This window comes from Erinaceus europaeus, chromosome 17 (assembly GCF_950295315.1).
Source record: "Erinaceus europaeus chromosome 17, mEriEur2.1, whole genome shotgun sequence".
NCBI lineage: Eukaryota > Metazoa > Chordata > Mammalia > Eulipotyphla > Erinaceidae > Erinaceus > Erinaceus europaeus.
Genome location: NC_080178.1, coordinates 6642739 through 6667208, shown reverse-complemented (window position 1 = coordinate 6667208; position 24470 = coordinate 6642739). Strand labels below are relative to the sequence as shown.

Here is a 24470-nt window from a genome sequence, read left to right as displayed (position 1 = left end):
TGGAAAGTCCGGACTGTTCTTAAGAGACTGGCTTTCTGGAAGTCAGGCGGTAGCACATATGGCACAAAGTGCATAGGACCGGCATAAGGATCTGGGTTTGAGCCCCCGGCTCCCCACCTGCAGGGGAGTTGCTTCACGGGCAGTGAAGCAGGTCTGCAGGTGTCTATCTTTCTCTCCCCGTCTATGTCTTCCCCTCCTCTCTCCATTTCTCTCTGTTCTATCCAACAACAATGATATCAGTAACAACAACAATTATAACTACAACAATAAAACAAAAAAGGAATAAATAAATAAATATAAAAAAAGAGACACTGGCTTTCCAAGTAGTTTCAGTTTTCTTATCTTTAAGGCATAATCACCCAACTGACCCACTGGTAAATCATCTGCATATTACTGACAGTTGCAGTAGCTTTCATTATTGATTTTATAACTTCTTATCTAAAGATAAAGATATAGATATGGATATTAATTAATTTGCAGTCATGCTCCCACACAATTCAACTACTAATGTGTCAAGATTTGCCTGGGAGCTTGGCAAAAAAAAAAAAAAATGCAGAGAAAAACAATCACCAGTTTCTAAGTTCATATTAGTCCGGAAACAGTAACTGGTACTTTCCAAAGATTCTACTTAATATTCTACTCAAACTTTTCCACGCTTGTGTCCCGCCCCTTTTTCTTTCCTCCTTTCTGTCTTTGTTTCTTTCTTTCTCCCTTCCTTCTTTCCGTTCTTTCTTTCTTTTTTTCTTTCTTTATCTCTCTCATTCTTTATTCTTTCTTTTTCCTTTCCCTTCTCTCTTGATACTGTGATACCAACAGGAAGATAGTAGCTTTTTGATAATTCCGGTTAATTCCCTCCCCGCCATGAGAACCTAAGCATAGATCCCTCCTCTGGTCTGTATAGGAGAGGGGCAATTGTTATGGGAAGCTTTAGCCCCTGTCCTCACATGCATCACTACTTTTATCACTTACTGGTGCTCAATCTGGAAGTTCAGGTGTCCAGTGAACCAGTCATTGAAAAAAGACTGTTCAACATTGCAGGTGGCTATGACCTGTGAAAAGTAAGTTTATATTAGATATAAGTTAAGGGTCAAACAAATGCTTAATTATTTATTTGTACTTTGTGCTTATTTTTACCCTCCACTAACCAGAATTTTCATTCAATAGATAGATAATTTGATAGTAAGAGCAAGAGACAGGCACAGTAGGGCTCCCCCTGGTATAACTTTCACATGGTGCTGGTTCAGACACCTGGCAAGGAATATACCTTATATATCCTAACCACTGACATTCCTCTTTCTGGATTTTCTCCTTTAACATGATTCCATTAATCTCCATCCAAGATGAGGTGAAAATGGTGAAGTCATCATTCTTAATATCTGAGTAGTATTCTGTTGTGCATATATAACACAACTTCCTTTTGCCACTCATCTGACAACTAGGTTGCTTCCAGGTCTTGGTTATTACAAATCACGCTGCTATGAACATAGGTATACATAGATCTCTTTGTATGGATGTGCATTTCCTTAGCTTTTTTTCCTTAGCATCTATCCCAGGAGGGTATTGCTGGTTATAGAATATATCCATTTCCGCACACTGCTTTCCACTGGGGTTGGACCAGTTTATATTCCCACCAAAAGTATAAGAGTTCCTTTGCTCCCACAACTTTTCCAACACAACCTTCTTAAAAAAACAACAACATTTTTTTATAAATAAAAAAATAAAAAATATAAAACATACATTTGAACTCAATCAGACATCTTATTGGAAAAAGGAAAAATGTTTCATCAATCTTGTCAGATAATTATAAAAATTCTTCTTTGATATTAAACCACAACTCAACAACAGGTAGTTTGGTGTTTTTTTTTCCTTTTCATATATATATATTTCTTTTTTCCTCCCAGAGCATTGCTCAACTCTGCTTTATGGTGGTATAGCAGATTGAATTTGGGACCTCAGAGCCTCAGACACAAAAGTCTGTTTGCATAACTATTAAGCTCTCTCCCCTGCCCTCCAATACAACATTTTAGTCATTGCAATGTAATTAGATATACATGGTTTCTTTTGTAATCTAATGGATTTTGCATATCTAAGAAGAATTATCTTGAAACAGTACCCAATTTTCTCCAGATTGTCAATATTAAATTAATAATGTCATTTAATGTGATTTCTTAAACTTTAATTCTAATTGGTGTCACCAATTTTTGTGTCATTGTTTCTCACAGTGTGCTTAATTGGTGGGTTCTCTACTTGTCTACCAGAGAAGCTTCAAGGTCAAACTATTTTCATGATATTTCTAGGATACATTCTGCCTTTTTCATTCTTTTTGCTGTGAATATTTTTTCCCCAAGGCTACAAAATATAACATTTACTCCAATGTTTACATGCACTTTCTTTGTACTGTTAGACTTATAAGTTTTAATTTGAAATTAGCAGATACAAATAGTTATGCAAATAAAAGACCTTTTGAGGTTCCTAATAACTTAAAACCTTTTTTAAATTTTATTATTAATTTTTTAGATAGAGAAGCAGAGAGAGACTGTGAAAGAGACCACAGCACCAAACCTTCCTTCAATGGGGCCCAGCTCGAACCTGGGTCATGCACTGGGAAAACTCAGTAACTTTGAATAATGTAATAATGTAAAGTGGTTCTATGTCAAAAGACTTAAGAAGCATTGTGTTGATCCACTGAGTTTGGGAAATAACTTGGAGAAAGAAAAAGGAAGACAACTGGATTCTCCAGTTAATCATGTCATGACCATAGGCTTGGAAGGTGGTGGTATTCTTCACTGATTAAACTCAATTGACAGTTTACAATATTCTTGGAGATCATGTTCTGTCTCCTGTATCCATATACTGAAATGAATTCCAGCATCTCTCTAGATGTAAAATTAATTCTTTAGCTCTAGAGGCTATAGATTCCCTTGAAAAGTTGTGCCATGGAGGTTAAGAGTGTGTGTGTGAGGGTGGCTATCAAAGTGACAAAAGGAAAAAAAAATAATTCTTTGTCACAGATACTTAAATCTACTCTTGTAGTAAACACAGAAGCAACCACAATGTGTAAATGAATGAACATAACTGTGGTTCCATAAAACCTTATTTACTAAAACAGTGACCTGGGTTTGGTGCTTGAACTCTAAAGTTTACTAACATTCTGTTTAATGCAAAGGCTCTGAATTCAAACTATCAAAGTGAACAACCAGCTTCTACCATTTGCCACCTGTGGGTTCCTGCAAGTAATTTCACTGCTTCCTGACTCAATGCTATTATTTATAAAATGGAATGATCCTATAACCTACTTCCTGGAGTTCTATATCAAGCAATTGGCAGGACCCTTAGCCAACATTTCCCAAGTAGGAATATTCTAATCTGAGGGAACCTGAGTCTAAGCCATATGGTTTGAATGATCCTCTCTCAGGAACCCTATTATTACCTGAGTGCTGACCCAGTCTTCGTTTTTCTCTTCATTCATTTCCATTGGAATATGGCTCATCTGGGTGACGTATGCAATCCAGGGACTTTCGAGAATCCTTATGGGAAGTAAAAAGAAGAAGCATTGTTTCCTTGGGCTGCTTCACTTTCAGTCAGTTGCACAGCCCCTGGAAAAGTTGGCTCAGTTTTGGAGAAGATGGAATTGACTCAAAGGTTCCCATAAAATCAGTTACTGTTTGTTTGTTTGTTATGTTTTCAGTTTGGGAACTCTGTATACCTAGAGGTGATCCTCCAGCCTTTCAGTCCCAGCACCTGTTTTGCTGTCATATGTATGAGAGCAGATAGCTAGGGAACCTATAGGTTATAGAAAATACTTGACAGCCTGGGCTTTGCCATCACATACAGTAGAGTTCAAGTTCTGGCTTGGCACCTGCCACTGGCCTGCTTCTTTTATAACCTCAAGGAAATGTCTGAATCTCTTGAAGTTTCAGTTTCCCTAACAGAAAAATGAAGATGGCAGTGTCTTCATGACAAGTTTGTGCCAGGATTATATCAAGTAAGTCAATGTGTACAGAGTCTTTAGCAGTTGGTGATCACCATCTTTATTACTATGTAGGATTTAGAATAATAATAATGTGCAAAAATGAGGAAGGAAGAAAACTGGGAATAAGGAGGGCTGTTTGGTTTAGGGGATATCTCTAATCATAAAATCACTGAATTCATTTCCTTCCATTACCGTTGGAAACGATTATTATATCCAATGGGACTATAATGAGATCTAATATACAATAGTTGGCAATCAAACCACTGAATAAAAGGGACAGCTAGGTAATTTCCCCCCCAAGAAGCTCTTTCTGGTTTCTTTTTTTGACTCACCAAATCATCGAATTCACTGATCCAGATGCAGAGAGAGGTAGAGAGATGTCTATGACCATAACATCCTGAACACGCCCTATCATGTCTGAGATAGACACCATAACACTGAAGCTTCCTCCAGTGTCATAACACTCATATATAGTACTGAGAGACTCAAACCTGGGTCATGCATAGCAAGGCAGGAGTCTAGCCAAGAGAGATATTTCGAAAAACACCCCCTGGACCCAAGGAACTCATTTATCAAGTTGTCCCCATCCACAATATGTCAAAAGCATCAGGTATAGAGAAGGAGGTATGATGCTATTATATTCTGCTAATCATGAAAAGGTTAGATGAGGAAACTAAGAGGATCATCTTTACTATGAGAATAAGAATCTATTCTTGCTTTCTTACTTGACCAGAAATATGAGCAACATGGTTCCAAAGATCCCATAGAAAGGTCCAAATGTGATCAAGTTCCGAATGTAAAAGCTGGCGACCCAGGCAATATCCTGCAGAGAAAAGTGTTAAATGTTAGGTGTCCTATATATAGATGATTTCCCATCCTTGTCATTGAATTAGGATACTTCCATATGCTTGTTCAGTCTGATGTCCTCTATTTAACAAAACCCTCTCTAGAAAGCACAAAGCATTTTTTATTGCCTGGTGTCTCTCTGACCCAGTCTCTGAAAATGAATCAGATTACTTACCACCCAACACCAGTGGAGGTACATAAAGTATATGCTACTCATGTTGAAATACACAGGCATCATGAAAGGAAGTGCAACTGAAAAAGAAGCACAATGCAAAGGTGTTGATTGGTTGAGTGAAATGGAGCCTCAGTGCACATCAGAGGGAATCTAGCCTCTCAGCATGCACTCCTGAGAAGGCATGTGGGTGATTAACCCACAGCTGCCTCCCAAGATCCACTGGACATTTCGAGGCTCTGAGACTGAATCAGAAATCTAGTTCAAGTTCCCTATAAGAGATGAGGGTTTGACTCATGGGACCAGAGGCCTTGGAAGATTATTTGCTGTGAGATTTTAGATTATCTCAAAGAGTCTAAAAACTTAGGTGTGGGATTTGTGACAACATACTGAATTGGCAGAGTAAAGAAGCAAAATTTCTTTCCTAGGGTAAACAAAGCAAAACAAAACACTCAGGGGCTCTGTGGATGTCAAGAAGCAGAATTTAATTCATATCTCAGAGTTGAGAAGTACACTTCATTACACCACTGGTAGTAAAAGAAAAGAAGGGAGATGAAGCGGTGGATACACATCGTCCATCTTACGATGAGGCTCTGCTGAATGTCTCTGCATGGAATCTTTCTCATGGGACACTCTGTTCCTCTACTTACTGAGCATATGTGCATTGAGGATATCTAGCAGTTATATCAAGTATAAACATCTTAAGGGTACAGGTAACCACCTTGAAGGCACAAATCATTATCTCTTTCCTAGTATGCAGAACATTTTATATTGGATTTGTTACCTACAATTCTAGTAATTAGATTAGATTCTATGTTTGCTCTGTAACTCCTGACCTTACCCTGAGTATGTAACTATAATTTAGGGATATCAGATAAAGCCTTTGTTAGCCTGAGGGCCCTTTTGACTTATTTTTCTGTTTACCTTGATAATAGCTAAACATCCCCTAAAGGTTACAGACAGAACTACAGAGAAAGCAAAGAATTTCTGACATGTCTAGCATAAATAACAGGCATTATCATTCAGGAGATCTATCAAGAAATCAGGGATTCTTCAACACCAGGGTTATTCAACTATTTCTCCTAAAGACTAGTGTTTCCGCTTACCATTCAAAGGAGTCCCAGGGAAATTCTTTGAACCTTCCCCCCTATTTTAAATGCAATTTTCTTTTTAAAAATGTTCACTAAAGTACCTTTGGCTTGTAATGTGTAGTTTGCAGATATAAATCAACATCTTTTTTGCTTTATAAATCAACATCTGTATATAGTGCATTATGTTCACTTTAAAATGCCCAGTGCTTACCATGATAGTACAATTTACCCCTTTTATCTGTCTTACCCATCTCCCTTCTCATCACTTATCTCAGCCATTATTTCTTACAGACTAGCTTTTGAGAGACTACGTGTAATCAGCTCCCCGAATCTTTCTCTTGACTAGCAATGTGTTGGCTTCCAAACTTCACAAACTCTAAAATCTCTGCTTACTCATGATTTCTCCCTTGTATCTCCTTCCAAACAAGGGGCTTGGACAAATACACATATTTTTTCCTGACAGCTCATAGTTATATCCCCTTGATAACCCTAGACTACATAGAATTCATGCCTATAAAATTCGAACTCTGTCAAAAGAATTTATTGCTCGTCTGAGCCCAATTCTTACTACAGGCATCTGATCTCCCTTTTAGTAGAATACTCACATTAGAAAAATTTAACAGTTATAAACTCTTTATTACCTTGAGATATAGCTTCTACAATCTAGAAAATTCTCTCTCAAGGAAGTAGGAGTCATCTTCTTGAAAGGTAAGGAAAAAAATTACAAAAAAAAAAAAAAGAATAGGAAAGCTATCAGGGGAGGAGATGGGATACAGAGTTCTGGCGATGGGAATTGTGTGGAGTTGTACCCCTCTTATTCTATGGTTTAGTCAGTGTTTCCTTTTTATAAATAAAATAAATAAGTAAATAAAAGAAAAAGAAAGGTAAGGAAGGAGAGGACCCAACTCCTATCCCTTTGGAAGGAGAAGGGCCAAAGAACTACAAATACCAGTGAGCCAACAAATGTGACCTAGTCATTGGGAACAGCTTCCCCTCCTTGGGTGTCTCTGCCTTTACCACAGACTATTTTTAAACCATTTCTTACTATTTTAGCATGGCTGAGCTTATATACACTGAAGTCCTGAATAAAAATCTGTCTTTCCAACTTTTGCAAATAACTGATTCTCTTTCTATGTGACAATATTAGAGTGATTCATCTGTATCCCAAATAATAATCTGATTATTGAAGGGAAATAAAGGAAGCATCCGAACAGTTCTGGTGTGATGTGTAGGTACATTTCCTTCCTTCTTTCCTTCCTTCCTTCCTTCCTTCCTTCCTTCCTTCCTTCCTTCCTTCCTTCCTTCCCTCCTTCCTTCCTTCCTTCCCCACTCTATTCCTCCCTTCCTACTGTTCTTCCTTTCTCTCTCTCTCTCTCTCTCTTTCTTTCTCCTACTTCACTTCTTCTCTTCCCCTTTTTCTTCCTCACAAACTTAGGGTTCAATGCAACACTACATATGGGCAGAAAATTCAGGAAAGAAGCTTCTACCACTTTTCCTATGTGGGCACACATCTGTTGGGCCGAGAGATCAGCTACCTATCTTTCAAAAGTGTACTCTAATGTACTCATTTATTTTTCTGTTTATCCATGAAAGGAATCTGAAGATTACCAGAGGATGGACCACAGAATTACAACAGTGAGAGAAGCAGTCATTTTTGTTGATGCACCACCTCAATAAACAGGGCCAATGCCATCTTGGTTAGGCATGTTATAAATGACCACTGATGGCTAATATTTAGGAAAATCAAATATGGTGCAATAACGTTTTTAGCCTTAACACCTGTGGCATTTTTGGGCTCGGTAATTGTTTGTTGTTAAGAGATGTCCTGTGTGTTGTGGAGAGTTTAAAATCTCTTAGTTTCTAGTCCTTTGATCCTGATGCCATCTAAAACCTCTGTTTTGATAATTTAAATGTCTTTAGACATTGCCTATTACCCCACTGGCGGCCACATTACTTTTGGTTGGTAAACACTGTTGAGTAGAAGTATTCAGTTTATTTTCCAAGTGAATACACATGGTTTAGATGAGCATATTTTGGAGTTCAGTATAACTTTTCTTATTTCAGATTTTTATATTCATAGCTAAAATAGTCTAAATATGGACTTAACTAAATGTTAATTGACAGATGACTAAATAAAACTGTGGGCTACATACTCAATGCACTACTACTCAGACATTAAAAATGATATCTGCCTTTTGGGATAAAATATTGGAAATTCAAGGTAATTATATTAAGTGAGATAAGAAAAGAATACCTAGGAATAAAGTTGACCAAAGAAGTGAAAGACTTGTATACTGAAAACTATGAGTCGCTACTCAAGGAGATAGAAACTGATACCAAGAAATGGAAAGATATCCCATGCTCATGGATTGGAAGAATAAATATCATCAAAATGAATATTCTCCCCAGAGCCATATACAAATTTAATGCAATACCCATCAAAGTTCCACTAGGCTTCTTTAAGAGAATAGAACAAACGCTACAATCATTTATCTGGAACCTGAAAACACCTAGAATTGCCAAAACCATCTTAAGGAAAAGAAACAGAAATGGAGGCATCACACTCCCAGACCTTAAACTATATTATAAAGCCATCATCATCAAAACAGCATGGTACTGGAACAAAAATAGGCATACAGACCAGTGGAACAGAATTGAAAGCCCAGAAGTAAATCCCAACACCTATGGGCATCTAATCTTTGATAAGGGGGCCCAAAGGATTAAATGGAAAAAGGAGGCTCTCTTCAATAAATGGTGCTGGAAAAACTGGGTTGAAACATGCAGAAGAGTGAAATTGAACCACTTTATCTCACCAGAAACAAAAATCAACTCCAAATGGATCAAAGACCTAGATGTCAGACCAGAAACAATCAAATACTTAGAGGAAAACATTGGTAAAACACTTTCCCACATACACCTCAAGGACATCTTTGATGAATCAAACCCAATTGCAAGGAAGACCAAAGCAGAAACAAACCAATGGGACTACATCAAATTGAAAAGCTTCTGCACATCCAAAGAAACTATTAAACAAACAGAGAGACCCCTCACAGAATGGGAGAAGATCTTCACATGCCAGACATCAGACAAGAAACTAATCACCAAAATATATAAAGAGCTCAGCAAACTTAGCCGCAAAAAAGCAAATGACCCCATCCAAAAATGGGCAGAGGAAATGAACAAAACATTCACCACAGAGGAGATCCAAAAGGCTAACAAACATATGAAAAACTGCTCTAGGTCACTGATTGTCAGAGAAATGCAAATTAAGACAACACTAAGATACCACCTCACTCCTGTAAGAATGGCATACATCAAAAAGGACAGCAGCAACAAATGCTGGAGAGGATGTGGGGACAGAGGAACCCTTTTACATTGCTGGTGGGAATGTAAATTGGTCCAGCCTCTGTGGAGAGCAGTCTGGAAAACTCTCAGAAGGCTAGACATGGACCTTCCATATGACCCAATAATTCCTCTCCTGGGGTTATACCCCAAGGACTCCATAACACCCAACCAAAAAGAGGTGTGTACTCCTATGTTCATAGCAGCACAATTCATAATAGCTAAAACCTGGAAGCAACCCAGGTGCCCAACAACAGATGAGTGGCTGAGAAAGCTGTGGTATATATACACAATGGAATACTATGCAGCTATCAAGAACAATGAACTCACCTTCTCTGACCCATCTTGGACAGAGCTAGAAGGAATTATGTTAAGTGAACTAAGTCAGAAAGATAAAGATGAGTATGGGATGATCCCATTCATCAACAGAAGCTGACTAAGAAGATCTGAAAGGGAAACTAAAAGCAGGACCTGATCAAATTGTAAGTAGGGCACCAAAGTAAAAACCCAGTGGTGAGGGGTAGGCATGTAGCTTCCTGGGTCAGTGGGGGGTGGGAGTGGGCAGGAGGGATGGGTCACAGTCCTTTGGTGGTGGGAATGGTGTTTATGTACACTCCTAGCAAAATGTAGACATATAAATCAGTAGCTAATTAATATGAGAGGGGGAAATCAATTGTATGTCTCAAAGTTTCTCAAAAGACAAACTGAATCTTTTTAATATATAGGCTATGTATTTGATATGCGGACTCTCTCAAAAGCCTAGACCAAGTAGATTAGAAGCTTCCAATAGCACAGCTATATACAAGATACTGGGTACTGTACAGCAAACCATAACAAAGGGACTTTTCAAAGTTAACCCAATTAACAAATAATGTGATGATAATATTAACTATTGAGTGTCTTTTTGAATCCTAAGACAGCAGGAACCTCACATCTTCACTATAGAGCCCCTACTTCCCCCAGTCCTGGAACCCTTGGATAGGGCCCACTTTCCCGTATGCATCCCCCAATCCAAACCAAATAACATTGCATCTGCCGATCACAACCTAACCAAAGCAACGATTGCTACCTCAACATGCTTCACCTCAGAATGTATCCAGAGACTTCACGTGTGGAATGACAACCCTTCAGCTTCATTACTCGGGTGAGACCTTTCCTTTAATAGTACACTCTAATTTCATCTCAGGTAGTTCACTTTCTAACAAAGTCCCATAACCTAGATATACACCAGTTTCTGTGAGAGAGAGCTTATGTGCACACGTATCCATAAACTACTGCAAAATATATACCTGAAAGCAGGACTACACTAGAGTTTGCAGTGAGTACCTCCCTAACACTTCCTCTCCACTATTCCAAGCTTGGGATCCATGATTGCTCAACAAATTGTTTGGCTTCATATGTTAACTCTGTTTTCAATCACCAGGTTCCAGATGCCACCAGGATGCTGGCTAGGCTTCCCTGGATTGAAGACCCCACCAATGTGTCCTGGAGCTCAGCTTCCCCAGAGTCACACCCTACTAGGGAAAGAGAGAGGCAGACTGGGAGTATGGACCGACCAGTCAACGCCCATGTTCAGCGGGGAAGCAATTACAGAAGCCAGACCTTCTACCTTCTGCATCCCTCAACGACCCTGGGTCCATGCTCCCAGAGGGATAGAGAATGGGAAAGCTATCAGGGGAGGGGGTGGGTTATGGGGATTGGGTGTTGGGAATTGTGTGGAGTTGTACCCCTCCTACCTTATGCTTTTGTTCACTAATCCTTTCTTAAATAAAAAATAAAAAAATAAAATAAATAAAAATAAAAATAAAAAAGAAAAGAAGTGAAAGACAAATATTACCAGATAGTTACACTCATATATGGAATAGAAATTATTAAAGTAGTCTTGAAAAAGGTAATAATAGTAAATTAACTCTATATCTGGGCAAACCATGGTGATTATTAGCGGAGATGAAGGAGGCACAAGAAGAGGGGAGTATGTTATGATGTGTGAATACCCAGGGTTAAGCACTTGGTCTCTCTCTCTCTCTTTTTCTGTCTCTCCATCTCTCTCTCCTCTCTGTCTTATTTATAGAAGATAATGAAAAACATATGATAACCAGGATCAGTGGTTATCACTTGGTTATCACTTGGTCGATTCCAAATTATATTCCTCCATGAGGATAATTTCTGAAACCATCCGTTCCACCCCAGTTCCATGGCTGCCAGTTCTTAGCAACATCACCCCGCCAGATACTCTAGGTTCATTTCCCACGTCTACACTCTACCAGGCCTGCCAATATACGTGGATATCTTCGCCCACCCTGTCCAACGCTTGATGTCTCGTCACCCAATCTGGTCCCCTACGCCTACACTGAACTTCTCTGTTCCAGACTCTTGGAAACAGAGTTGGCAGTCAGCTGAGGTAAAGAACAAACACCTCATCACAGACCCCTGCAAGCGTGAACCCGGCTTTGACCTAGCACGTTATGATTGGGCTCTCCTCAATTGCTATTGAACAGGCCATGGCCGGTGCGCCGCTATGTTCCATCGCTGGGGAGCCAGAGACGACCCGAACTGCCCCTGTGGCTCCAGACAGACTATGACCCACATAGTCAATGACTGCCACCTCTCCAGATTCAAAGGAGGTCTTGCAAATTTACATCAGGCTCAACCTGACGCTGTTGACTGGCTACGGAAGAAGGACAAACGCTAGAAGAAGAAGTGGTTTCATGACAGTACCAAGCTCCAGTGATAACCTCGGTGGCAGTAACTAAGTACACAAGTAAAAATAAATAAAAACAGAGAGGTCTCTTTAATTTAAAGGCACTGAAACTTTAGTAGTATAGTAATAAGTTTTATATACATGTATAGATATGAAACTATACCACTAAAATTTTATATTATCAGGTGGGGAGATACCATAATGTTTATCCAAAAAGTCTTTCATGCCTGAGGCTCTGAGTTCTCAAGCCCAATTCTCTCTGCAGCATCATAAGCTAGAGCTGAAATGCGCTTTGGTTAAAGTTAACTATATATAATTGCAAACCTCGGTTAAATCAATTAAAAAATGGATTTAAGAAATAAGAGAATCCCACTTGATGTGCATCAGTTTTTTTAATTTTAATGAAGAGCAAAATATTTTTTGTTTGTCATTGTTTTTCTTGGCATCTGCTACCACAGTCTCCCTTTCAAATCTGGCTCTATGGATATCTTCAGTCTTTGTTCCCCAAAAACCTTTTCTTCCATATGTCAGTCACAGAAACAGCTGACTTCCTTCTACAAAGAAATGCTCTAGGTCCCTCAATAGAAATATTTAAAGAAAATGTTCTAGGTAACTTTTATTCCTGAACTCTATCTCACTTTTGTTGTCATACTTTCACTACTTCAGCACTTTTTTCTCTTTTTACAATATAAAAATTCCTCTGTTATTTTCTTCTTTAAAGTGGTTAGTCTTTTCAGGATTAGAGTCCTGGATGCAAGACCAGGTGAGTGTTTCCCCCCTTCCATTCTTAATGAACTGTCTCCTTTCTTGTCCAGTACCCATAGTCATAAGATGCTGGCTCTAATTTCTATTTGATTTTCCACTTTCCTGGTCTGATTTTTACCTCAGTAAGTCAAAAATAAGACCTCCTCCTTTCCTGAATAATAATGCACTCTGTGTGAGATGATTCTACTCACAACTCAGACTTGGCACTTCAAGGAAATAGGATAGATGATAAGAAGAGTGATGCCAAGGTGACTCACCCATGTAGAAGTACAAATGCTGCTTTTCATAGTTGATGTACTTGATTTTCTTCTTGCCATACTGAATGGAGAGACCACAAAACTTAAATAGGAGACAATGCCTCAAGGACAACTCTTTATATTTTGTCTAAGATCGCTATGGAAAGAGGCATCAGTTTTTGTTTGTTTGTTTGTTTGTTTTGCCTCCAGGGTTATCACTGGAGCTCAGTGCCTGCACTATGAATCCATTGCTTCCGGAGACCATTTTTCCCCATTATTGTTGCCCTTGTTGCAGTGGTTATTATTGTTATTGGATAGGACAGAGATAAATCAAGAGAGAAGGGGAAGACAGAGAGAGGGAGAGAAAGATAGACACCTGCAGACGTGCTTCACTGCTTGTGAAGTGATGCCTCCCTGACAGGTGGGAAGCAGGGGGTTGGAAACAGGATCCTTAAGCTGGTCCTTATGCATTGCACCATGTGCTCTTAACATAGTGTGCTACTGCCCAGCCCCCAAGAGGCATTAAATTCTAATCATTGATTCATTTACAGCCAGATTTGAGGCATCAAAGGGTCAGAACCGGTACGGTAAAAAGTAATTCTGATTTCTTTTGATTCAATTAAATGTGGAAAAAGAAAGCCATGTAAAGAGCTTATCTGAGTAGTATGCTTACTTTCTCATGCCTATGACCCAGGTTCAAGCCTGTTGCCTTCCCCACTACACTGATGAATGTTTTGATGCTGTGGTCTCTCTTTCTCTCTTTCCATATGTGTGTGTCTGTGTGTGTGTGTGTGTGTGTGTGTGTGTGTGTGTGTGTGTGTTTGAAAGAATTGATTTAGAGCAGTGAAGTCCTGGAAATTGGGAAAAAGTGTAGGAAAACCTTCCATACTTCCTTATCGATGGATTAGCCCATTTATCATCATGATTAAACTAACTATTGTTATATTCCCATGAAATCCATTTTGAAATTCTTTGTCCTTTTTCCATTTTGTGGAGTGGTGATTGAATAGGGTAACTTCTGATCCGTTTTTCTGTCTTTCCTTAATATGGCATTTAGAGTATATCTTGAAGCTTAGCCTTTACCTAGAGTGATTCATTCAGCAGATATTTATTGAGGGAACCTGTGATGAAAGACACAAGCATGGCTTCTCCCTTCTGTGTCATCCTTTCTCCTCTTTGTTTTCATTAGTGATCTCCTGCTGCTATTTTTTCTATTTCTAAGTCATGATGAGATTATATATAATTTCACTACTGGGGATTTGATTCATTTTCTAGGGTTCCTTTGATGAATTTAGTCTGTGATTCATGCACAAAGATATTGTATATCCTGACAGGAAGCATAGAAAAGATTTCTCTAACTCCAGGAACCAGATAACACTGAAAAAATGTTTAATCTCTAATAAAAAATTACTCCCATGGTATTTTTACATGTTAACTCAGTTATAATATTATGGCTTGTATTTGGCTTACTTTCCCCCATTCTGTTGTACTTTCTTTCTATGTGTAAACTTCTCATATTAATATGGTCCTTGTTTCTCTCATTGTTAAAGATATCAAGAAATATCTTGATAATAGAATATTAAAAGCCATTTAAAATTACTCTCAAAAAAACTTAATTATATTTAAGTAGTAGGAAACATGGAAAAGGAAGTGGATGGAAAGTGATGGTAGGTGGAAAACCCAAGTGAAGCCTTGGTGCGGATCAGTAATCCTGAGGAGGAATCTGTATCTTCTAGAATATTCTAGGGTCTGACACCAACAAGCTGTAATTAGTGCTTCTTAACAACCTGAAGAAAGTGGTAAAGATACAGGCAGTAAAATAGGAGGAAAGGGGAACTTCAGGGATCATAATAACTATTGACATTTTATATGAAATAACTGATTATTGACTTTAGATAATTTTACATGTAAGCTTTGAGCTATTACACAGAATCCTCAGGCTCATAAATATATCCAGAAAGTAGCAGCTGTGACACTTGGAGAGATGGCCTCCAGCTCTTGTTAAAGAAGGTATGATTTCAATTTTTATGTGGTAGCTGAAAATATAAAGCAAATGAATAAGCAAAACAAATAAAAAATCTTAGACTGCAAGAACAAAACTGTGAGAGGAGGTAGTAAGTTGGGCAAAACATAGTCAACTGCATGGTTTTAGATGGAAACCAGAATTCAGAAAGGATGTGTTTTTAACATAATGCTGTGACATATGTGCATTGAATATTGCTTTAGGGAAGGCACTTGTGAAGCAGGTGAAGCTGCTTCATGAACTAGAATGAGAAAAATCTCTATTGATGGGGGGAAAATGAAGAAAATCAAAATGTCAAAGTATTGACAATATTGTTCACAGAAATTTCCAGGCATCAGAGAGACTCAGCTTGCTTGCAATTCATTGTAAAAGGCAACTGATCTGTGTTCATAGCCAACAATCTTTCTTTCCACGAATCCAAGAAGAGATTTGGTTTCCTAGTTCTAAGGTCAAGTTACCCTAAATGGAGAAAATATATTTTCAAAGAGCTGCATAATGTTCTGCTGTAAAGTACAAAAATTCCAGGCAGCAACTGAAGACAAAACACAACAAAACAACAACAAAAACAACTATGCCCTTTTACCTCTTATAAAAGTCTTTACATTCTAGTAGATGTAGATTTCAGTTATTTCCATTTTTTTCTACTTTGTTGAAAGAAGACTACATCCTCCCAAATTTTGGTTGGTATCTTTTACATGATTACTTAAAGCTGAAAGTTGTTAAAAAACAACAACAACAACAACAACAAAAACACAAACTGAGTGGGGCCAGTTCATGGTGTACTTGGTTGAGCATTATACATTCTCGAGCACTAGAACCAAGGTTCAAGCCTCTGTTCCCCACTGGCAGGGGGAAAACATCATTAAAAATCAAGCAGGACTGCAGTTATCTATTTATATCTTTCTCCTTCTCTATCTCCCTCTCGCCTCTCAATTTATCTCTGTCCTAGCTAATGAAAAAAAGAAGTGAAAAGAAGAAGAAAAGAAAAGAAGAGAAAAGAAAAGGAAAGAAAAAAAAACAGGTCACTGGGAGCAGTGGATTAGTAGTGCTGATATCAAGCTTCAGCGATAACTCCAATGGCAATAAAAATGAATAAATAAAACAATCAATGAGGAATTCCGGAATTAACTTTTTTCTCCTTTTTCAGATGTGAAGGAATCCATACTAGAAGTGTGACCTTTTAGTGTCTCTCATGACACTGAACTGTGTGGTTATTGAATGAATGAATCAACGTAAACATGAGTAGAAAAATAACAGCAGTCTATTCTAACAAGTGATAATTCACTAGCTTGACTACACATTCAGGTTATTGTGATTCTGTGATAACTGAATGTAGAGATTAGTATTCCCTGAGTGACTGTCTTCATGACCTTGTTGAGCATTGGACACTCACCTCTCACCCTAGTCATCTGTTTTTTACCATCTAATGTTAACTTGCATTGTCTCAGAGACAGTGAAGGTCACTGGGAATGGATCCACCTATCAGCAAGACTGTTTTTTAAATATTTTACTTATTTTATTAATGAGAAAGATTGGAGGAGAGAGAAAGAGCCAGGCATCACTCTGGTACATGTGCTGTTGGGGATTGAACTCAGGACCTCATACTTGAAAGTCCAGTTCCTTAGCCACTGTGCCACCTCCTGGACCACAGCAAGACTGTTTAATCTCATTTATATATGATCCTTCTGATACTTAGTATGGGTTGTTATATCCTTCCTGGAGGAGTTTGTACCCTTGAAGATTTGAGTCTTGTGACTCATATCTCCCTATACTTTTTCCCCAACACTAACTTCCGTTATTGGAGTTCTTTCTCCTGTACTTTAAAACATGGGAGATACTTTCAGAATATTCTGGAAGCTAGAATTTCCTAGTTGGTCTTTCTGAGAAAGCTATTGATATTTCAAGAGCTATTGCTAGGGGCCAGGAAAACATACCTTGACTGGATGTGTTTTCCCAAGTAGAAAAAGTGGACCAACATCAGTGTCTGGATCTTTGGGGTAGATGTTTGTTTTCACATGGTGTTGGAAATGCCGGTGGTTCCACCAATCTACAGATAGGCCCTGAGGAGAGAGAGTTCATAAGATGTAGGATTTCTTTCCAGCCAGGTCCTTCTCTATCAGAGTTTTCTGCATGCACTTCCAAGGTCATAAGAAGATATTTGAGCTGCTCAAAAATGCCTTCACAGGCAGGTCACAGGCGATTCATCAGACAAAGACTCAGAACTTACAGATTGTTATCTGATTCAGAAACTGAATTCAGGTTAAATTCCTCAATAGAAAATCATAAAGACCCATCAAAAGTGAAATGATTCTCTAACCTTCTGAATTCTGATCCTCATTAAAAAAAAAATGAAGCTAGAGCATCCCCCCCCCCCCGGTTTTACAAATGGAAAAATCACAGTTCTAAGACTTTAGCTGACTTCAAGGATACAACTTTAGAGAATATTTTGAATATTCATGGGAGTGGTCTGTTAGGGAAGCTAGACTCAGATCATTGCATATACTGCCTTCACTGTTCTCACAGAAAAATAGTGAGGACAAGTAAGTGCACTTTAGTTGTAGACAAATCATGGGGGTGCGTGTATCATTTTGAATTAGAGTTTTCATACATTTTGGAAGCATACCCAGAGGTGATGTGAAAACACACACACACACACACACACACACACACACCCCTCCAGACTATTCAGCTATAAAAACTTTTAAACTGCGAGTTGGGCATTGGGTTAAGCCCAGGTGGCGCAAAGCACAGGAACTGGAGTAAGGATCCTGGTTTGAGCCCCCAGCTCCCCACCTGCTGGGGAGTCACTTCACAAGCAGTGAAGCAGGTCTGCAGGTGTCTATCTTTCTCTCCCTCTCTCTGTCTTCCCCTCCTCTCTCCATTTCTCTCTGTTCTATCCATAACAACGACATTAATAATAACTTAAACAATAAAACAACAAGGGCAACAAAAGGGGATAAATAAATAAATTTTTTGAAAACCTTTTAAACTATAAGAATAAACTACAAGTTTCCAGAAGGGGAGGGAGAAGCAGAAGCATAGAAGAAGTAATTCATATAAAAGGTCGGTTGTGGGTTGATGTGTGGAAACTAGAATTCTGGGAAGGTCACACTGGGAAGAAGGGTGCCAGTCACATCACTGACAGGTTGAACTTCAGGTTGGAGTCCTGGCATCGTATGAGAGGTGCTATGGCAGCAGAGGAATCTTTAGTACTGCGATGTCTCTCCCTCTCTGTCTCTTTATCTAAACAAAAAAGGGAGCATGGAGCTGAGATTGTGCACGCATGAGGCCTGGAATCTACAAAAAAGAAGAAGAATAAAAACTAATTATGGTGGTAAACATAAACCCAATACATACATACACCTATATCATCTATATCTCTCTATCTTTATCTCTAATCTATATCACTTATATCTGTATATAGTCAGTACATATAGAGATACTGATTTATAAATAAGTACTCTGAAAAAATGACAAGATGTTAAAATCTTACTTCAATTAAAATAAAATTTTAAGGTAGAGCTATGTAATAAAAACAAATACATTGTCTCTGACTAACACAAAATTAGTTGATGCCAAGTCCAAATCATCTCTGATCTGGGTGTTTGTGAGTTTAACTCTCTGAATTCAACTTTGGAAGTTTTAATAGAGTAAAAAAAAATAGAAATATATCATCTAGTCTTACATGCTAGATATCTAAATACTGCTGTCACTTTGGGCAAATTATCTAACTTCTTTGAAGTTCAGTTGCATTTCAGTAAATATAGTGTAATGTCACTTCTTTCTATGGGGTCATTTGGGGAGACATAAGATGCTGTATATAATATGTTGGCACATTGAGATATTCAACTTCTACTCCTTTTCCCTACCATGTTTGATGTATTTAGTTATGAGAAAGACAGAGAGAGGGAACTGAAGGATCACTTCGGCTGACTCAACCCCCCCCCCATTAAATCCTGAGACCAACATGCTAATCCTTTTCCCCTATCTGAATGTACCCATTTAGCTAATAATTATCTGTGAGAATAAAAATAATCAAGAGAGGTTCTGACTTAGCATGGGGCAAGGAGCAGATCTTGATAGTTCATGAACGTGACTAGCGTAATTATGAGTCGGATCTAAAGCTCCATCCTGTCCCCTCCTTCTCCCTCTAGAGCCATTGAACTCCAGAGACACTAAAGTGGATCCATGGGAAGTAAGGCACATCAGCTTAGCTGCTTCTTTAATTTTTTTTTTTTTTTTTTGCCTCCAGGGTTATCGCTGGGGCTTGCTCCCTGAACTACAAATCCACTACTCCTGGAAGCTATTTTTTCCAGCTTTGTTGCACTTGCTGTTGGATAGGACAAAGAGAAGTCAAGAGAGGAGGGGAAGACAGAGAGGGGGAGAGAAAGACAGACACCTGTACACCAGCTTCACTGCTTGTGAAGCCACGCCCCTGCGAGTGGAGAGCCAGGGGCTCAAACCGGGATCTTTGAGCGGATCCTTGAGCTTCACACCATGTGCGCTTTACCCAATGTGTTATCACTCGGCCTCCTGCTTTCTTTAATTTTAAATCAGAGCCTTTCTTAGTGCATCTAGAGAGCTCAGGCTTTGACCAAAACCCTCCTGAGTTTAAATCTTTGTTCCTAGCTGTGTGCAATGGCTATTTTCTCACAGGTGGAATTGTTGGAAGATGGAGGTCCAAGCCAACATTACATTGTTCTCAGCATAGGCAATTTATGGGAATAAAAAAAGAACCAGGTTGAACAGTTTCAGGGAAATGAATCAAAGGAATGTAGTTTGGGAAAATAGGTAGTTACCGAAACTTACATGAAACTGACAGGGAGTTGGAAAATTTTTAGAAACCCCTGTCCTGACGGGAACCGCATGATGTTTGCTCAGTAATTACTGCTTGCTCAGTGTACTTAGAAAGTCCTATAAATGAAGCTTAGTAGTTGGGGTCTGGCTCGTTGGCACCTGGAGCAGCTGTGTCTGTGTCCGTGACTGGCCCGACCCTAGCCTGGGCTAGAAATAAACTCCTCTGTGCTTGCATACCCAATCTTGTCTCTTGGTGGTCTGCTGGGAAGCCTACCCAGCACAACAGAATAAGTATGTGATTGAAAAGATTATAGATAGTAGAGTGATTGATATTCCTTCCCCCCACCACTGTTTCAGAATATAATCCTAAATACTACACAGACCAGATATTCAGGGAAGGTCTTAATTTCCAATATTTCTGCCTCTTTATCCTTTTATAGTTTTCCTAATATGCTACAGGGAATGTGTTTTGATTTCAGTGTTGCACGGAAGTCCAAAGCGCATATACATATTTTGTTTATTTTTAGAAGGGCTCTTCGCTTGTGCAAAGATGGCACAGACCAGACCAAGTATATTTTTGTACAGCCAGTGAATGAAAATTCCAAGGAATCTCAATGTCCTGATCTTTTCTGGAAGGGCGAGGATATAAAAGCAGGTTTTGAAAGGGGGTCAGGCGGTGGCACAGCAGGTTAAGCACACGTGTCACAAAGCACAAAGACCAGCATAAGGATCCCGGTTCAAGCCCCGGGCTCCCCACCTGCACTGGAGTTGCTTCACAGGTGGTGACGCAGGTCTGCAGGTGTCTGTCTTTCTCTCCCCCTCTCTGTCTTCCGCTCCTCTCTCCAGTTCTCTCTGTTCTCTCCAATGACGACATCAATAACAATAATAACTACAACAATAAAACAACAAGGGTAGCAAAAGGGAATAAACAAATATTTTTCAAAAAGCAGATTTTGAAGTGGACAATTGTGATGCCTGTGTAAGGCAAGGAAGATGATGTTTACACACACACATACACACACACACACACACACACACACATGATTTTTTTTTTTTCCTGTTACCTCCCTACCAATCCTCTGTCTCTTCACTGGTAATTTTCTCACCAGCATATAGCTGAAGTCTATACTCATTGTGTTCACAAATCAGTGGGTTTATTTATAGATGGACAGAGTGCACTTGATTTGCTTTTAGAGTCATTTTCTGTTTACTTATTCTTTTCACGAATTATCAAGGTAACATTCATTTCAAACAGTGCAAGATTGTTTCTGTAGACTGATTATATATAGAGAGAGGGGGGGAAGAGAGATGAAGGGAGAGCAAGAGAGGAGGAAGGACAGGGAGGGAGAGGCAAGGAGAAAGGGAGGGAGAGGTGGAGGGAGAGGGTGAGAGAGAGAGAGAGAGAGTTAGTTGTATAAAAATGTAGACCAATCAGAAAGCACAGCCTTTTCTTTTTTCTTTCTTTTCTTTTATTTTATTAAGTACTAGCAATGGTGGGACTGTTTTGAGATGTTAGGGAGCCTAGCACCAAATCAAGTCCCAACTACCTCCAAGATAAATGTGTCTCCTTGTCTGCCAACTTCATCCCAACAGGCAAGGGGGAAAAGCTGGAGATGCCATTATATCAGGCTCACAATGACAAGAAAATGGTTCTGATTTATTTCAGTGAGAAAGATTTCTGAGGGAATCCAGAAACACTTCAAGTTCCCAGTGCTGGTGACTAGAAGGATAGCATGCGTATCAGAATCTTCCGGTTAAAATAAAGTTTGACACTTAAATGATAATATATTAATCTGAACCATTTAGAGTGACAGACTTCTCTTTTGCACTTCTCCTTCATCTTTTTTTTTTCTTTTTTCTTTTGTAGTGCAGGCCCTGGGATATTCTTGTGTAGTGAAAAATGGTCAACACATGGTATATTGCAGCAAAGTAAAAGAATCTGGGGTGGGCAGGGAGGATTCAGGTCTTGGAATATGATGGTAGAGGAGGGCCTAGGGGGTGGGGGTTGAGTTGTTTTGTGGAAAGCTGAGAAATATTACACCTATACAAACTACTGTATTTTACTGTTTTTGTTTGTTTTACCAGAGCACTGCTCAACTCTGGCTTAGCATAAGGCAGGGGATTGAACCTGGGAGTTTGGAGCCTCTGGCAGTAGAATCTCTTTGCATAACCATTATGCTATTGTGCCTCTATTTAAACCTTCTTAGCTCAATTAATTCTTGTAGGCAGAACAATTCTATTCCAGGACTGAGTTCTTCCCATTTTTAGAAAGAGAATAAAAGAGAGGGGGGGGGGAAGAGGGAGGGGGGGAGGAAGGGGGAGAAGGAGAGGGAGAGGGAGAGGGAGAGGGAGAGGGAGAGGGAGAGGGAGAGGGAGAGGGAGAGGGAGAGGGAGAGGGAGAGGGAGAGGGAGAGAGGCTCCATTATCTGTGTAGCTTCTCCCTGGTGTTATTTATCCTTCTTCCAGGTGGTGCCTGGGTTCTTGTGCTTGGTTAGACACGGACTCTACTGGGTACATTCTACTCTGACCCCAAGAAAATTATTTCAAATGTGGATGCAGATTCAATTCTCTGCAATTCCATCTATTTAAGTCTCATTTGTGCAGACTGGAGGGTAGCTGAGACTAAGTGGTTCCAAGCATCTTCCAGTTCCATGTGACTGTGTTATATAGTCTACCTCTCTGTCTTCTTACTATATCACAATTAAACATTTTCATCACTGGTTCTCTTTCCTCATTTTTGATGATGGAAAGACTGTCCCTATTATTAGTAACAGATCAGGAGTACCGAGTATCTCCCCTGTATCCGCCATTTTTTTGGATGGGGGGGTATTAATGGTTTACATGGACCAGGCAGTGGCGTACCTAGTTAAGCACATGTGTTACAATGCTCAAGGACCTGGGTTCAAGCCCCTGGTCCTCACCTGCAGAGGGAAAGCAGAGGGAGTAGTGAAGCAGGGCTGCAAGTCTCTCTCTCGCTCTCCCTCTTTATTTCCCCCTATCCTCTCAATTTCTCTCTGTCTCTATCCAATAATAAAAATAAATATGATTGCTCAACAATTTCTTTGGCTTTGTATGTTAACTCTCTTTTCACCACCAGGTTCCAGATGCCATCAGGATGCCAGCCAGGCTTCCCTGGACTGAAGACCCCACCAATGTGTCCTGGAGCTCCGCTTCCCCAGAGACCCACCCTACTAGGGAAAGAGAGAGGCAGACTGGGAGTATGGACTGACCAGTCAACGCCCATGTTCAGCGGGGAAGCAATTACAGAAGCCAGACCTTCCACCTTCTGCAACCCACAATGACCCTGGGTCCATGCTCCCAGAGGGATAGAGAATGGGAAAGCTATCAGAGGAGGGGGTGGGATATGGAGATTGGGTGGTGGGAATTGTGTGGAGTTTTACCCCTTATACCCAATGGTTTTGTTAATTTATCCTTTCTTAAATTAAAAATAAATAAATCAATCAAAATAAATAAAATAATAAAAAATTTTAAGGGACTAGGGATAATTGAGATAAGAATTTTTAAGTAGGAGGCAAGGGTAGGTAGCATAACGGTTATGTAAAGAGATCCTACTGCCTGGGCCTCTGAAGTCCCAGGTTCAATCTCCTGCCCCACCCTAAGCCAGAGTTGAGCAGTGCTCTGGTAAAAAACTAACAAAACCAGTAAATTACAGTAGTTTGTACATGTGCAATATTTCTCAGTTTTCCACATACCAATTCAAACACCCCCCCCCAAAACACACACAGGTCCTCCTTCACCATTACGTTCTAAGACCTGAACATGCCCCCACCCACCCCAGAGTCTTTTTGGCGCAATACACCATGTGTTGACCATTTTTCAGTACACAAGAATCTCCCTTGTGACTCCCACAGCATCCTTATCACATTCATCAGCAGCTGAAATTTGCAAGCTGAAATCATTGAAGACCAGATATTGGGCAACTTCTTCAAAGCGACTCAGCTAATTAGTGGATGAGTGCTTGCAGGAGGTGGGGCTTTGGTCAGAGTAGCTCATTTTAGTCATGGTGCCAGGCAGGTCAGAATCATTAGGGATGCTGCCAGAAGTTGCTGGCATGAGACCTCCACCACAGAGGAATGGAAAGGACACATGTAGAGAGGAGGAGGCCTGGGCGGCAGGACAGCCAGTGTGGAGAAGCAAGGTTCTGGGCTCCTCAGGATTTAATCTCGTGACGAGATTTCTCCTGCTGTTACCAATTAGAACCAGTGATGTCAATGAACTCCACTAACTCTCAGTGTCAGCTTTCATGCAGGAGTACTGTGACCCTCACTTCATGTGAATTGCTTGAGATGATGGCCTAGGGGGACCGGTACAGAACCTGGTACTTGAAACCTCTCATCTAATGAGCTGTACCTAGCTCTCTTTTTATCTGCTGCCAGAAGTTACGGCTGGCCTAGGCACCAGAATCTCTTACTCTGTGGTAATTTTCAAGTCATGAGGTGTTGTAAACTAGATAGCCAGTAGAACAGTATCTATTTTAATTTTTGTTTTCATTCTTTTGTTGCT

At 39.6% G+C, this 24470-nt stretch overlaps 1 protein-coding gene across 2 annotated transcripts in view; it reads right to left on the bottom strand.

Moving 5' to 3' along the window:
- The window catches only part of LOC103110387 (fatty acid desaturase 2-like protein FADS2B), a 51613-nt gene that overhangs the window by 7413 nt on the left and 19730 nt on the right, over positions 1-24470 (bottom strand). For both annotated transcript variants that reach the window (XM_007519561.2, XM_060176201.1), the window contains exons 5-10: positions 17084-17209; positions 13148-13208; positions 4995-5071; positions 4699-4796; positions 3431-3527; positions 970-1049 (exon numbers count right to left, since the gene is read on the bottom strand). In XM_007519561.2, coding sequence (XP_007519623.2) covers positions 970-1049; positions 3431-3527; positions 4699-4796; positions 4995-5071; positions 13148-13208; positions 17084-17209 — 539 coding nt within the window. The remainder of the gene's footprint in view (positions 1-969; positions 1050-3430; positions 3528-4698; positions 4797-4994; positions 5072-13147; positions 13209-17083; positions 17210-24470) is intronic.